Below are 16,074 nucleotides of genomic sequence, written 5' to 3' on the forward strand. Positions count from 1 at the left end.
TGAGAATCAAGGGATGGAAACCTACAAACGTTATGAAGCATTTATTAGTCATTTTTTGGGTGGTGGTAGGGAGTTCTGGAGATTTGCTTACCCACCAAAATACATCCACAGGCCTTCTTATATTATATTTTGAGACATGGTCTCACTAAGTTGTTTAGGGCCTCCTTAATTTGCTTGAGGCTGGCTTTGAACTTAAGATCATCCTATCAGCCTCCTGAGTCCTAGAGTAACAGGCAAGCACAACCACACCCAGCCTAGATATTTTTGTAAGGGAACAATGTTCTAAATTGCTCTTCAAGTCTAATCCCCTTTATGTGTAGTTTGCCACACGAATTTCCTTGGTTACTATTTTGGCTGTGATCATGGTAACCCAACCCTTGACCTCCAGAAAATCCCTTCCCCTGTACTATCCATCTCTAACTTCTTCTTATCTTCTCTCTCATTTTGTGTGTGTTTGTTTGTTTGGGGTATTAATTAATTAATTACTTTATTTATTTATTTACTGTACCAGGGGGTGTAATGGTTATCTTGATTATCAAATTGATTAGATTAAGAGATGCGGTGGATTAAGGGGCTTATGGGTGTGTCAATGAGGATGTGTCTAGACAGGATTGGCATGTGGGATAGCCAACAGAAATGGAGACCCTCCTTAAGCATGGTCAGCACCATCCAATAAGATGATGGCTTGGATAGAATGAAAGTTGGAAGAACCAGGAAAGCAGCAGCAGATGCAAGCTTATTCCTCTTGAACAGTTCCTGATTGCTGCTGAGATTGAGTGTCAGACTCTTGCTTCTTCATTCTTCCAAAGCGGACTCTGCCAGTGATTCTCCAGAAGCCTTTGGTCTACTACTAGGGGAGCATCCTGATCTCTCTTGTTCTGGGGATTCAGCCTCTTGGACTGTGCAGATACTTTGTTTTTCCAGTTCTCCAGCCTACAGACTGCCATTGTGGACGATCCAGCTTCTGGTGGGTAAGTCAACCTAATAAGTTCCCTTCTTATAACCATACTTCCTGTTTATTCTGTTCCTCTCGAGAACTGTAATGCATAGGGATTGAGCCAAAACTGCTTAACCACTGAGCCACATCCTCAGCATTTTTTTTTTCCAGAAAATGTCTCCTAAATTGCTTAGGGCCTAGCTAAATTGCTGAGGCTGGCTTTGAACTTACAATCCTCCAGCCTTAGCCTCCACCAAGGCTAACTCACACTCTCTCTCTCTCTCTCTCTCCCTCCACCAAGGCTAACTCTCTCTCTCTCTCTCTCTCTCTCTCTTTCTCCCTCTTCTCTCTTTTTCTCTCATTGGAGACCAGGTAGTAAGGTGTAGGCCATGGCAACCAGTGATGTGTATCCTCGGATTTTTAAAAATTGTTTTAAACCTATCTATCAACAAAATCAATCCAATCAAACACTGACATCCAAGATGATTGAATTTGCCCTTTAATATGAATGTACTCATGAGATCCTATCTCCACTAACTTCCACACCCTGTGCTTCAGATCAAGAGGAGCCCAGAAGAGTAGAAATCATCAGGCAAGGGGTCTCTGAAGACTTTTCCTCCTCTAAGAGTCTGCAGCTATGCACAAGCATTTTCCCAGCTGTGTGAAGGAGGCCTGGGATTGTGGAGATGATGCTCCAGGGCCACAGGCACTGCTGGCCCTCATGGAAGCAAATCCTAGGCCCTGGTCTCTGCCTTTTTATCCCAGGCTGGGCTTCCTTTCTTGGGATCACCAGGACTTTAACCTTGAAGCACTTTTAAAACCCTGTGGGTTTCTCAGCTCTGACTGCCCCCTCCATGGATCCAGATCACACAGCACTTTGAGAAGAGGCGCAGAGCTGCCTGCCTGCCCTGGCCCAAAGCCTTTGACCCAGCAGGAGCTGCAGGCCCCACCAGGAGAGTTGGATGCCTCTAAGAAACTAGGCAGACCAGTGCTCATGCTGCCCCCTTGGACCAAGTGATCCTGAGATTGCCCATGTTCTTTCTAGTATCGTGCTGTGCGGATGCCAAGAGCCACTGCCTGAGGTTTCCACTCCCATGCAGAGACTTTAGATTTTAAGGCTCTGAACTCCTGGCTGCCTGCCTTTGACTTGAGAGCACTGGCGACTCCGAGAACATGCTGCAGTGGATGATCCTCTGAGAAGAAATGATGTTAAAATAAACAATTCTCAGATTAGTAATCAAGTGAGAAGTTTGTGCCTTCTTGAATTTTCATAAAATTTTCTGTACCTTGTATAATAAAATTATAGAAACAATTGTTTTTCACTTGTGTGTTTGATTTGGAGATTGGGAAATGAAAGGTAGGTTGGCTGGATGCCAGCATGGTCCCTGTGCAGGTATCTTTTCTTTGCTAGACAAGGGGTGGATGGTGGGGTCCCCTTTGCACAGGGGGCAGACAGGTTTTTCCCTTGCCTGTTAATCCTGCCTGGTATTAATGCATGATCAATGTTAATTACAAGTATTCTCAAGCCAAATATTCACAGGGCTTAATCCCAGAGTTGTCTGAACGTTTGGACCCCTACCCTCCATTTACTATAGTGCACTGTAAAAGTCTTACTTTTACACTTTTGATACACCACAGGGAGATGTTCTACTTTGTCAGATTCAAAAAGAATATTTCAAGGAAAGGCAAAACATGCTAAGTAAAGTATATTCCCAGAGAAATTGATGACCCAGATCAGTTGTAGAGATGTTCATGTGTCTTCAAGGAAGTACCTCAATTTTCAGCATATAGGTTTTTTAAAATTTTTATCTATTTTTATTTTTTTAAGTGTTGAACAATATAAACACAATCAGGAAGAACCAGAAATGAAGGACATTCCCTAATTTAATACTTTATTTCATGCACAACTTTTTCAGCATCAATCGCAAGATACATTATTGAAATATGAAATATTAGTACAATTGAAATATCTCTTGAATTCACACACTGGCAGTTCTCTATAATCCAACTTCCAAATAGTCACTAATAGAATTAGGAGTGAAGGTCTACAGTTTTTTCCTGTTCCTCTTCAATATTTTGAAAAAGATTGAGAGTAGTCAGCCATGCTTCTTTTAATTTTTCATAGAATTCACTGATGAAACTACTATGCTCAGAGCTTTAACTTATTAGTATTTATTTTTCCCCAGTGGTGGACACTGAACCCAGGCAGGGCCTCCAGCAAATGCTCTATACCATTCAGCTACATCCCCAGCCTCACCTTGTGTTTGATTACTGATTTAAATTCAGTCTTGGTAGTCTTTGTTAATGTCAGCATTTATTCAACTTGATAAGATTAAGACATGTCAATGATTAAGAGGCTTCTGGGTGTGCCAGTGAGGGTGTGTTTAGGAATGATTGACACATGGGATAGCAATTTAAGTGGAGACCCTCCCTAAAGTTGGGCAGCACCCTCCAAAAGGATGGTAGCTTGGATAGAATAAAAGGTGGAAGAACAAGGCAGCAGCAACAAATGCAAGTGCTCATCTTCTTGATTGCTGATGCCATCACTTGAGGATATCGGATTCTTGCTTCTTCACTCCTCCAAAGTGGACTCTGGCAGGGATTGTCCAGGGAATTTCCCGAAGCCTTCTGTTCAGACTAGGAGAACACTTTGATCTCTCTTGTTTCTGGGTCTTCAGACACTTGTGCAACTACTGGTTCCTCCAGCTCTTCAGCTTGCAGACGGCCATTGGGGACTACCTAGCTTCTGGTCAAGTAAGCTAATCTAACCAATCCCCTTTTTATAATCATAATTCCTTTTGATTCTGTTTCTCTAGAGAACCCCTGACTAATACACCACCCTTGTCACTGTACCTGCTTCATCCCATAAATTTTGATATAGTGTTTCCATTGTTATTAGTTATCTTTGTATTTTCTTCCCTTGTGCTTTTTTTCCTTGATCAGAATATTATTTAATTTTTTTTTTGCTTTCCACAATTTTATGAATTTTCACTTCCCATTTTTATTATGGATTTATAGCTTCATCCTATTGGGTGTTTAGAAGATACTGACTGATATCTGTAAAATAGTTAAAAAAAATCTCCAGAATGGGCCATAAATACACTTAATGAGGGATTATGGCCTCATTTACTCCAAAGAGCCCCAAGTCCTCCTATTATCATATTAGGGATTCATTTATCAAGTTATGAATTGGATGGAGTGGGGTATGAGGTGATAGGCCAATCAGATTATAGCACCAAATCTGAAAAACAAACCTCATTGCCCATTTTTAAATTGCTTAATCACAAGTACTCTACACACAGGCAGAGTTCAGGAATGAAAAGGGTTACAAACAAAGCATTTTGTGATTATCTAGATATTGTGCTGAAAACCCTGCTAAAGTCAGAAGTAAAATGTCTATTTTTCACTGTCTTGTATGGAGCAAGTCTTCCTATTACAGAGACTAACAAATAATTGTTGTTGTTGTTAATCTCATTAATTGAGCTTTCTGATGGTGTTATGCTCAAATTCGGGACCCCAAAAAGATCACCAGAGACCAAGATCGATTTAAGCAGCAAAGAGGTGTTTATTTCGAGCTAGCTTGGTCCTCTGCGCGCACACACAGCAACTGGTAATGCTGAGAGGCCCCGAGCCCAGGTTTGCAGCAGTTTTATACATTCTTTGGAGAAGGCAGAGACCCCCACATATATCATAGCATCTCTTAGAAAATCATCACACACTGGGGGAAAATCAAATAACAACTCTAAAACATGATTAGCACATTCACTGGCGGGAACAAGTTGGGTAAGGGTGATTGGTCAATACAAAAGGGTTATTCATTTGAACTCATTGGTTTAAGCCAAGAGGGGTGTACTTGCTGAACTACATGGTTTCTCAACATGTTATCAACCACCATAACCTACTGGGAGGGTCATCTGGCATCCCAGGTATTTCTCATGTTGATTGGCGGCTGCTAGGGGGTTGCTATGGATCCTCACGTAGCCTGACTGAGTCAGGGACACCTGGCACAGCAGATCTCTCCTGTTATTTGTAGATAAACAACTTAGCAGAGTGGGAATGTGCCTAGGAGTGCTCTGTGGGTCTTTCCAAGGACAAAGGTCATGTCCCTTCCTTGGACAGGCTTTGCTCTGAGGTAGAGGCTGGTTTTTCAATGGAATTTTGCCGCATCCGGCCAAGGGAGCCGAGTCCGGCGAGGGACGGCGAGGTTAAAAGACACACAGGACACCAAGGTTCTTCATCCAGGAGTCAATACCCTTTATTGCTAACACACCTTTTTTTATACCCCAAGCAGCAGAAGTGGAAAACTACCCAAAAGCAGGAGGGAGGGGGGAGAAATTTAGTTTCAACATCTATTATTGTCAGGTACCGAAACCTCCCTTAACAAGAAGTCCATCAGACCGGAAAAGGTCAAGGCATTCCCGTGGGATACATATGTCTCAGACGGACAAGCAGGAACAGAAAAACCGCAAGTTCGCCATGGCCTTGTGAGCTGGCCACACTGGCATGCAGAACAAACTAGTGGAGGTAGGGCTCCAGGGGCCAGGGTGGACCTGCTGCCAACAAGTCCCCCTCTTTTGTTTTTTGCATGCCAGTGGGAATCAAGTAGCCCCTGTCTTAGGTCGTTCACAGCCCTTGTGATGCTTACCCTTCTCTGGGAAGGCCCCGATTCCCTGTCTTAGGTCGCACAGCAAGCGTGAAAGTTGCCCGTCACTGGGTACTACAAGATCAGCTCAAGGTGTTATGACCTATCAAGACATTATTGCGGTGAACGCTTAACCGTCTCCACCTACGGGACCCATGACCGTCACCGCCGAATGGCAGATGTGATTGGACCGAGAGATTAGACAGCAAAGATCCTAGTACAGGAAAGCAAGAGGGAGAGGTATGCATAGAGAAAAGATATGGCAGGAGTTCTTCTTTTAAGGAGGACACTCATCTTCGGATCGGTCTGAAGTATATTTCAGAGAGGCGATCATCCATCTTTAAGCGTTGATAGTGAACCTGTATCGGCTTAGAGGCTAAGATATTAATTTGATCTTTAATGAATTGTACTATCTTATTTACAATGCAGGGTCCTACTGCCACTACTAGAAGGAGGCCTAACAATGGTCCCAATAAGGGAAGAAGATAAGGCAAAAATCCATTAAGTCCAGTCCAGAGAGGGTTCTCAAATAATTCCCTCCTCCTTTTTTCTAGGTCTTCTTGGAGTTGTTTAATTTTTGTGCGAACTATGCCAGATTTGTTAGCATAAAAACAGCACCTCTCCCCAAGGGCTAAACAAATTCCCCCTTGATTGGCAGTAAGCAAGTCTAAACCCCGCCTGTTCTGAAGAACTACTTCTGCTAGAGAGTCTATCTGGTCTTGTAAGTCTTTAATGGTTCCCGACAGGGTTTGCACATCATCTATAAGCTGTTGAGATAGGCGGCGGTAAGAATGTATAGCCGTACCCAATCCTGCCGTGCCTGTACCCACAGCAGAGGTTATTCCAAGGCCAACAAGGAGTGGTAAGGCCTGCACAGCTCTCTTGTGTCTTCTAACTAAGATGTCTAGGCTAGGAATGGGTAGGGGTTCATCTCCTGAGATAATCGTGATATCAGGAAGCAGTAATGCCAGAACGCAACCACCAGTCCAATTTGCTGGGAGCCTGGGAAAAGCTAAATTTCCACCACACATAAAAACTGTACCATTAGGGGGACAAATGGGCGGAGTAGGTGAGGAGTAATTCTTTACTAATGAGCAGTTTCCAAAGGAAGAGACTCCAACATCAACATCATAGGTATTATTTTGCATCATGCCCAGAAGGCATGACATAAAACCACCTAGAGGCTGCACCTTAAAGGGTAGCCCAGATTGACATGTGTTGTCATCATCAATGGTATAATTGATGGGAACCGCCAATGGCATGACTGCACCTGCCGTCATGCAGAGCCAGCAATCACCAGCAAGGGTAGGATTGGAACTGTTAAGTAAAGAAAAGGTAGTTTCTAGGATATCTAATGTATTGGCATCTAAATCAGGAAGCTGGGATTTGGGCAATATCAAGGGGTGGTATGTAGGCTTAGGGATCTCCGGCTTTAAAAGCTTAATCACCTGAAGGTGTTTGATAGCATCAGTGGGTCCCCCTCCATCAGAGACTCCGATGGGGGCCTGCATGGGCCAGCAGGAAGGTTTACCCACGACGCCCTCACATCCCGCCTCCGTTAACCGAGTCGTGATGCCTTCCCCTCCCCGGTCACCAAGAAAAGGAATATAATTATAAGTGGTCCCCCATTCTCCACGGGTGTTAGTTAGGATGGCCTCAAAATACTGTTTTCCTTGATTATTAACACAAATTGAGGCCGATGTATAACAGGAGATGTGCATTGCCGGGGTGTAATGACAAGTGGCGGGACAGCTTCCAAGAGTCTCGGTCGGATTAGGGACAACAAGTCCGGGCTTATTAACACATACCCATTTTGGTTGCTTAAATCCTCCGATGTTTTCATTGAGTTCAGCCGCCATATAGGCTACTTTAGTCCCACAATCAATGCTCTGGATATAACCAGAGGGGGCCGAGTGCCGGGGCCCTCCCTTACACTCACAAGGGGCTCCAAAAAGATATTCATGAATATTCCCAGGTGGGGGGTCAAGCCCTCCTTCAGCAAACCTGTCCAGAAGGAATGCCACAAGCGGGGTCCAGCTCATGAGGTGTGTCTCGGCACTCACTTGAAGGGGTGAGAACAACAGTGGCAGGATCAGCCATCTTGGGAACTTCATTTTGTCTTGAATTTTCATTCACCGGTCTGGTGCAGCGCTCCGGGATCCAAATGGGCTTCTCAGTTCCTGGGGGAAAAACACATACAGCTCCCCTCACTCTAGCTAAGAGTGGAGCCGGGGGTTGCCACTTTCCGGTGGATAAATCTTTCCACCTTATTTGAGCATCTTGTACAGTGGGAGGGGAAAAGTGGCGTTGTGCAGCCGTGCGCCCTCCAGTGTCAGTGAGTAAAAAATTTAAAGTAAATAAGGTTATGCTTAGAAGTGCTTGTGGTCCCTGACAATTCCGGTATATCTCCCCCTCTTTTGTTTTTTGTAAATAAGTTTTTAAATGTTGATGGGCTCGTTCCACGATAGCCTGTCCCTGTGGATTATAAGGGATTCCAGTCTTATGATTAATTTCCCATTGGGTGCAAAACCGTTGAACCGCCTGGCTTACATATGCGGGACCATTATCGGTTTTGAGGCATCGTGGGGTGCCCATGGAGGAAAAGGCTTTTAGAAGATGACTGATTACGTCCTTAGCCTTCTCTCCAGTATGTAAGGTGGCAAAAATGAAGCCAGAATATGTGTCAGTGGAAACATGTATAAAGGAGAGCTTACCAAAGCTAGGGAAGTGTGTAACATCAGTTTGCCAGACATCATTAGGTTGTAATCCTCTTGGATTAACCCCAAGGGAAGGAGAATGAATAAATGGTGCACAGGTTGGACATAATGAGACAATTTGTAAAGCTTGGTCTCGTGAACATCCTGTGTGGAAGCGTAAAGACTGTGCATTTAAATGAAATTTGTTATGGAATTGTAAGGCCTTATCATATTCGGTCGTCACACAGGAAAGGCCGACAGCATGAGTAGCAGCGTCTGCTTTTGCGTTGCCCTCTGACAAAGGTCCAGGGAGCCCTGAATGGCTTCGGATGTGGCCAATGTATAAAGGATCTCGTCTAGCCCAAATGAGAAGCTGTACTACCTGTAGTTGTTCTGTGATGGTGGATTGCTTTCCAATATATGATGCTGTTTCTATGACTAGAGCCAGATTGGCTACATACAAGCTGTCAGTATATACATTAAGAGGAATAGAACTATAGACTTTGAGAGCTATGATTAAAGCTTCAACTTCCGCCTTTTGGGCCGACTGACCTGACACAGGTTGTCGGAGAATTTGAGATCCATCAAAAACGACGGCAAATCCATTTTTGGCCCCATCTGTATATACAGTTTGGGCCTTTGGAATAGGTTCCCTTTTCATAATCTTTGGGAAGATAATGGGACACCTTTTAAAGCCCTCCAAAAGTCTATGTTTAGGGAAGTGATTATCAATCTGACCCTTAAAGCTGCACAGGAAAAGACACCAAAGGTCATGTTCTTGTTGTAACTTGTGTATCATATCTTGAGTGTAAGGTTGAATAAGTATGTCAAAGGTTTTTCCAAACAATGCATCACCCAAATATTTAGCCTTCCAAATTAAGTTAATAACTAGCTCATAAAAGGGAGTCAATACCCGGGGGTTAGAAGCCGGCAAGTGGACCCAATAAATGGGACCCGTTTGCCAGAACACTCCTGTGGGAGTAATTTTAGAAGGTAGAACTATAAATGACAAGGGCAGAGAATAATCTATCTGCGTAATCTGCATGTCCTGCAGAGCCTCTTCTATTAGCCTCAGTGCTCGTAAGGCTTCTGGTGTAGGTACTCTACACGACGTAGGAGAAGGATCTCCTCGCAAGAGGTCATACAGGGGTTTGAGCTCTCCAGTTGGAATATGAAAGGACGGGCGCAGCCACTGTATTTCTCCGAGGAATGTCTGCCACTGATGTAAAGTTTTGAGCTGATTTATCTGGAACTGGGGTCTCTGGGGAAAGATTCCTATGTTATTAATGATGTATCCCAAATAATTGTAAGGGTGTTGAAACTGCACCTTTTCGGGTGCTATGACCAGCCCTGCCCCTTTTAGAAGGGATTGGAGGACTTCATAAGATTGAAGAAGCCTTTCTTTCTTGGGCCCTGCCAGTAAGATGTCATCCATATAATGAATGAGGTAGAGCTGTGGGAACTGCTGTCGAAAGGGTCGTAAAACCTCAGCTACAAAATATTGGCACATTGTAGGACTATTAGTCATCCCTTGAGGTAGGACGGTCCATTCATACCGTTGGTAAGGTTCCCTAAAGTTTGTTGAAGGCAAGGAGAAAGCAAAACGCTTTCGGTCTCGTGGGTCTAAGGGGATAGAGAAGAAACAATCTTTTAAATCTATGACAATAAGATGCCAATCCTTTGGGATCGCAGTAGGAAAGGGTAGCCCTGGCTGTAAGGGTCCCATGTGTTGCATAGTTTTATTAATAGCCCGTAGGTCCTGAAGAAGTCTCCACTTCCCAGACCCCTTTTGTATAACAAAAATAGGGGTATTCCAAGGGGAGGTAGAGGGCACCACATGTCCTAACTTAAGCTGGTCTTGAACTAATAGGGAAGCGGCCTGTAATTTGTCCTTAGTTAGGGGCCACTGTTCTACCCACACAGGGTCATCTGATAACCAAGTAATGGACAGTGGAGGTGGCCGCACTTCAGTGGCCCCTAGGATAAATTTCCCAGTCCTCTCCGGTCTCTTCCCTGCCGGGTAACCTGTTCCGCTGGATCCACAGGTGATATTCTGCCCTCATGTCTCTTTCCTAGTCCCCTTCCAGGGATCCACCCCATGTCTAGCATTGCATCATTAACAAAGTTATTATTTCCTTTTAAAGTCTGGGTAGTAAGAATAGCCCCCATTTGATGAAGCAAGTCCCTCCCCCAAAGATTCGTGGGGAGTCCAGTCACCACATAAGGCTGGAAATGGCCACTATGTCCTTCGCCATCTCTCCATTTTAAAAAGGAGGCACTTCTTTTTGGTCGGGTTTGTCCTATCCCCTGTAATATGGCCAAGGGACTCTGGAGGGGCCAGGCAGGTGGCCATTGTTTTTCAGAAATGACAGAGACATCCGCCCCCGTATCTAGTATTCCCTTGAAAGCCTTGTCCTGTATCTCAATGGTCAGGTTGGGACGCGAATCCAAATGAGCTACCCAAAAGGCCTGGGGAGTTCCAGTGGAGCCAAAGCTGCCGTCGCCCCGGGACCCACGGAGGGCGTGCCCAGGAATGGAAGCTAAGGGTAGCAGCAGCAATTGAGCTATACGCTCCCCGGGGGGAAGAATAACAATTCCTTGGGTAGCTTCTACTACTATTTTTATTTCTCCCTGATAATCAGCATCAACAACCCCCGTAAGAATCTTCAAGCCCCACTGAGTTGCGCTACCTCGTCCCAACACTAGTCCCACCGTCCCCTCTGGCAGGGGTCCAAAAACCCCAGTAGGCAGCGTCTGAGGTCCCATTTGGGGAGTTAATACCGCTCGGGAGGTGGAACTGAGGTCCAGTCCTGCGCTTCCTGGTGTTCCCCTGGGGAGTTCCCAGATAGAAAGGGGTTGGTCAGTGGGAGGCGGCGGAGACGCCCACTCCCTGGGGCACTGTTCTGTCCCTGCACTGCCCCGTACACTTTGGCTTCCGGGGCCCGGGGCGGGCCCCTGCTCCCGTTTCCCGACGGTATTGGGTTACCCTGGATGTCAAATTTTGACCTGCACTCACTGCTCCAATGATTTCCTTTATGACATCTAGGACAAATTCCAGGCATCCCTCTGCCAGCACCCTCGCTCCTTTCCGGGCAGTTTCTCCTTATATGTCCCTCTTTCCCACACTTAAAACACCCCTTAGAGCGGGTTCCCCTGTTATCAGATTTTTGCATTCCAGTCTTAAGGGCAGCAGCCAAAACCTGACCAGTAATATGAGGCCCATCTATATCTTTGCATGCTCGAATCATGTCATCTATACTTTTGGCCCGGGAGGACTTAATAGCATTTTGGCAGTAAGTGTTAGCGTTTTCATATGCCAGTTGTCTAATAAGTGGCATAGCCTGTTCTAGATTAGGGAATATTTTTCCAGCAGCCTGCATTAGGTGGGCTATAAAGTCCGAATAAGGTTCAGAGGGCCCTTGAGAGATCTTGGAAATTTTTGCTTCAGTCTTAGAAACGGGCAGGGCTTTCCAGGCATGGACTGCAGCTGAGGCTATTTGAGCATAAACACCTGGGTCGTAATTAATTTGTTGGCCTATGGTGGCATACTGCCCAGTTCCTGTTAACATTTCAGCATTTCGCCGTTGATGGCCCGCATTCAGGTTAATCTGAGCCAGCTCGCGGCACCTTTCATGATATTCACTTTTCCACAATAAGAAATCCCCTCCAGATAACACAGCCCTGCAAAGTTGCTGCCAATCATTAGGTATTAGTTGACTGGCTGAGAAGGACTCGAAGAGGGTCAATGTGAAAGGGGCATGAGGTCCATAATTAATGACCGCCTCCTTAAGCTGTTTTATGTCCTTGAAGGCTAGGGGGACATGGGCTCTGGCCGGCTGTCCATCAGCATCGGCGTTTTCAATCATTGGAAAAACCTGAGCCGCTCTAGAACCCCAGTGGACCCCCGCCCGTCTAGTAGGGGCGTCCTCATTCCAATCAGGATTATAGGGAGGAGGTGCGGCAATTGAGGGGGCCCTAGGCACCCTCACATTTGCCCTTTTAAGGCGATGTTCTAGTTCCTCTATCTCCCTTTCTAATCCCTCCTCTTCCTCAGAGAGAGAACTGAGGTCCTCAGGATCCTTTTTGGGCTTAGAAATCTGGAGGCGTTTCCTACCCCCCGAGCCCGAGTCCTCAAGAGGACCCTCATCCTTTAAGGATTCTGCCATTTGCTCTTCCTGCACCTGATTAAGGGCCTGTTCACATTCAGCAAGCTGATCCTTGATCTTTACTTTATCTGTTAATAAAGCATCCTTTACCAACCTCCATAAGGAAAAGGTGGCAACTGGGACACTGTCCGAGCCCCGGTCCCTCAATAATTTCTGAAGGTCATGCCTCACCAGGTCCCAGTCACTATTATTAAGAAATCCTCCTGTCAGAAACCAAGGACAAGCCTGGGCAATAATTTCAACGAATTCGGTTGCAGTCTTAGTTTTTATTCCTGTTCCTTGTGTATTTAACAGCTCTTTCAGTTCGTTGGCCAGACGAACCTTCGCTGTTGAGTTACCCATGGTACGTACCCTGTCTCTTTAAATTATCTTTAAACCAATCCTCCCCCTTCTTTCTTAGAAGGTGAGCCCCGTCCGCTTACCCCTGCTTTCCGGATCTCGGTGGGAACCTCCAATTGCCGCGTCCGGCCAAGGGAGCCGAGTCCGGCGAGGGACGGCGAGGTTAAAAGACACACAGGACACCAAGGTTCTTCATCCAGGAGTCAATACCCTTTATTGCTAACACACCTTTTTTTATACCCCAAGCAGCAGAAGTGGAAAACTACCCAAAAGCAGGAGGGAGGGGGGAGAAATTTAGTTTCAACATCTATTATTGTCAGGTACCGAAACCTCCCTTAACAAGAAGTCCATCAGACCGGAAAAGGTCAAGGCATTCCCGTGGGATACATATGTCTCAGACGGACAAGCAGGAACAGAAAAACCGCAAGTTCGCCATGGCCTTGTGAGCTGGCCACACTGGCATGCAGAACAAACTAGTGGAGGTAGGGCTCCAGGGGCCAGGGTGGACCTGCTGCCAACAGAATTTCATTTCAGGATTAAAGCAAACACTACCCAGATTCCAGTCCATGGTTAGAAACTCCCTGGATGCCAGAGAAGTTTCAGAACACCAAATCTGCTGCCTCCTGTGTCCCATATACTTGGTGGTACCTTGTGTAAGGCCCCAAATGCCATGGAATAGCACTTTCTCTTCTGTGTGTCACAGGCTTGGAATTCTGCAGTTCAGGTGAAAGACCTAAGCAACCTCAATCTACTTGGGACCTCATTTTGCTCTGAAACTTAACTCCTGACCTACTGCAGTCCTAAAGTCAGGAAAATACCACAGAAAAGCTCTGTGGAAACAGTTCTCGGAAAAGCTGCAGATGGTGATCGCCTAAGATAGGCCAAGATATCAAAATATCTGAAATTCCAGACGGCCCCCACCTAGGTGTGGTGACCAATATCTAAACTAGAAGCCCTGAAGCTTGGCAGAGACCCCCCCTTGCGACATCCTCACGGCTTAAACCAATCAATTTTAAGTGAGTCAACTTGAACTAACCAAAATTATTTCCAGATTCTTTCCAGTCACTTGATATGCTAATCATGTTTTAGAGTTGTTGTTTGATTTTCCCGCAGTGTGTGATGATTTGCTAAGAGATGCTATGATGTATGTGGGGGTCCCTGCCTTCCCCAAAGAATGTATAAAACTGCTGCAAACCCTGGGCTCCGGGCCTCTCAGCATCACCAGTTGCTCTGTGTGCGCGCGGAGGACCGAGCTAGCTTGCAATAAACACCTCTTTGCTGCTTACATCCATCTCGTCTCTGGTGGTCATTTGGGGGTCCCGAATTTGAGCATAACACAGGCACCAGGGCTCCAGAGGCCTCTAGCCCTGAGCTCAATATATCCTTGGCCCCAGTCACTGCCCTTCTACGTCCAACCAAGAGTTATCACCCATGACATCCAAGACTTGCACTGCGACCTGCATTCTATACCCCAAGGGCATCTTCTCCAGCATTGGTCATGGAAAGATGACTTTCCAAAAGCACACACATCTTGCACCAGGACACAGAGCCTCCTATACTGGACAGGGCATCTGCAAACCAGAAGAAGCCACAGGCACACCCAGGAAAGTCGGGGATCTCAAAGTTGCCCCACTATCGACCACCCGCTGGGGCTCCCTTGTGTTCCAGGTGCAAGTGTGAGGAAGGTCTAGAACCCAAGACCTCTGGTGGTGGTGACCCTTGTAAGAGTGCTCTTCTCCCTGCCTGCGCCAGAGGCCAGGAGACCAGCCAAGCCTGCTGGGAATGGATCCCTGCCCTTTTGACAGTATGAATTATTGACAGATATTATCAATGTCATTCACCCCAAATCAATTAGAAAAGTCATTATAAATTATGGAACTCTTTTCAAATTCCCACAGATAAATACACAATACTAAACACTTCTGTAGTAGGAAAGATAATCATGTCCTTGCTAATATTAGACACAAACAAATTAAAAGAAATACACATTTAAATGGCATATTAAAAAGTGTCCAAAACTTTTATTACAGGGTCCAGGGATGTAGGTCAGTGGTGGAGCACTTGCCTACCATGCATGAGTCCCTGGATTTGCTTCCTGCTAAATAAAAAAGAAGAAATTTTGATTATAACCATGTTCTTAAAATATTGGCAAAGGGCTGGGGTTGTGGCTCAGTGTCGGAGGGCTTGCCTTGCACATGTGAAGCAAAGGGTTCGATCCTCAGCACCACTTAAAAACTAACAAAATAAACATATTGTGCTCATGTATAACTAAGAAATTAAAAAAATATATTGGCAGAAAGACCTTCCTTAATACTGTTGTTTGAATGAATTTGGTAGGACTCTTTAACATGCAACATAGCCATGGGTTCTAACAGTTTTAAATATACTATTTTGATATAGAAATTTCACTTTTAGAAATTTATTCCACAGATTCATTTGCAGAAACAAGAAATTCTGTTAAGGAGAAAATACTGTTCTTTCATAGTACAAGATAAAAATGATCCACATAGTTAGAAACAAGGCAATCCTTAGAATCCCAAAGGGAATAGATTGTATAGAGATTCTAGGACATATTAAATACCTTATAACTCCAAAAGATAGAAAGCATTAAGTATTTTTCCATATATGTATATGTTTATAATTATGAAAACATGGCTCCCTGTTGATGTGGAATCATGTAGATTCTATATCACTAAACAAAGGAAATGATGCTACACATCATTTGTAGGATTTGTAGGACCTTTAATCAGAAAAAAATATTTGATAAAATCAATTCTCTATTATCTCATATGTTCCACTTTCATTCCTTTTCTGTCTTCCTGGAAATTATACTGGTGAAATGAAATTTAAGTAATGACTTTTTTAGCAAGATGTTTGTAGAGTCACAAAAACTACAAAAATATAGGGAGATTTTAGTTTGCAAAATGGATGCAAATGGTATCAATAATAATTCAATTAAGAAGTTTATTAAATTATGAAATGGATGCAAAAGACACTGATGATTATTAAAAGACAAACTTTTAAATAATATACAGATTAGTTAAGACAAGTAAAGGTGTCATAGTACAATTAAGTGGAGGTCAAGTTGAGAGATACCTCCTTATCTTCCTGGTGCATTTGCTAGCTCAGACCAAAGCACTTGGCCTCTCCCAGTGCTGCTTATCAAAGGCTGAGCCTTCCTGAGGCTGGGGAATTGCAACAGAACCTGTGGCCCTCTGCCCTTTGCAGAGACCCACCCTGACCCTTGGCCCCTGGAACACTTTTGCCTTAAGGCACTCATTCCTCAACTAAAAC

The 16,074-nt window shown here is 44.7% G+C and overlaps 1 protein-coding gene across 1 annotated transcript; it reads right to left on the reverse strand.

The window, feature by feature from the left end:
- Window positions 1-5,597: 5,597 nt before the first annotated feature.
- LOC107156330 lies at window positions 5,598-10,018 on the reverse strand. Its single transcript, XM_048785466.1, has 2 exons — window positions 6,883-10,018; window positions 5,598-6,342 (listed from the first exon to the last, which is right to left on the reverse strand). The coding sequence occupies exons 1-2, from the start codon at window positions 7,709-7,711 to the stop codon at window positions 5,870-5,872; spliced, it is 1,302 nt and encodes a 433-aa protein (XP_048641423.1). The 5' UTR covers window positions 7,712-10,018; the 3' UTR covers window positions 5,598-5,869.
- Between the last annotated feature and the right edge of the window lie 6,056 nt (window positions 10,019-16,074).

Source organism: Marmota marmota, unplaced genomic scaffold (genome assembly GCF_001458135.2).
Source record: "Marmota marmota marmota unplaced genomic scaffold, marMar, whole genome shotgun sequence".
NCBI lineage: Eukaryota > Metazoa > Chordata > Mammalia > Rodentia > Sciuridae > Marmota > Marmota marmota.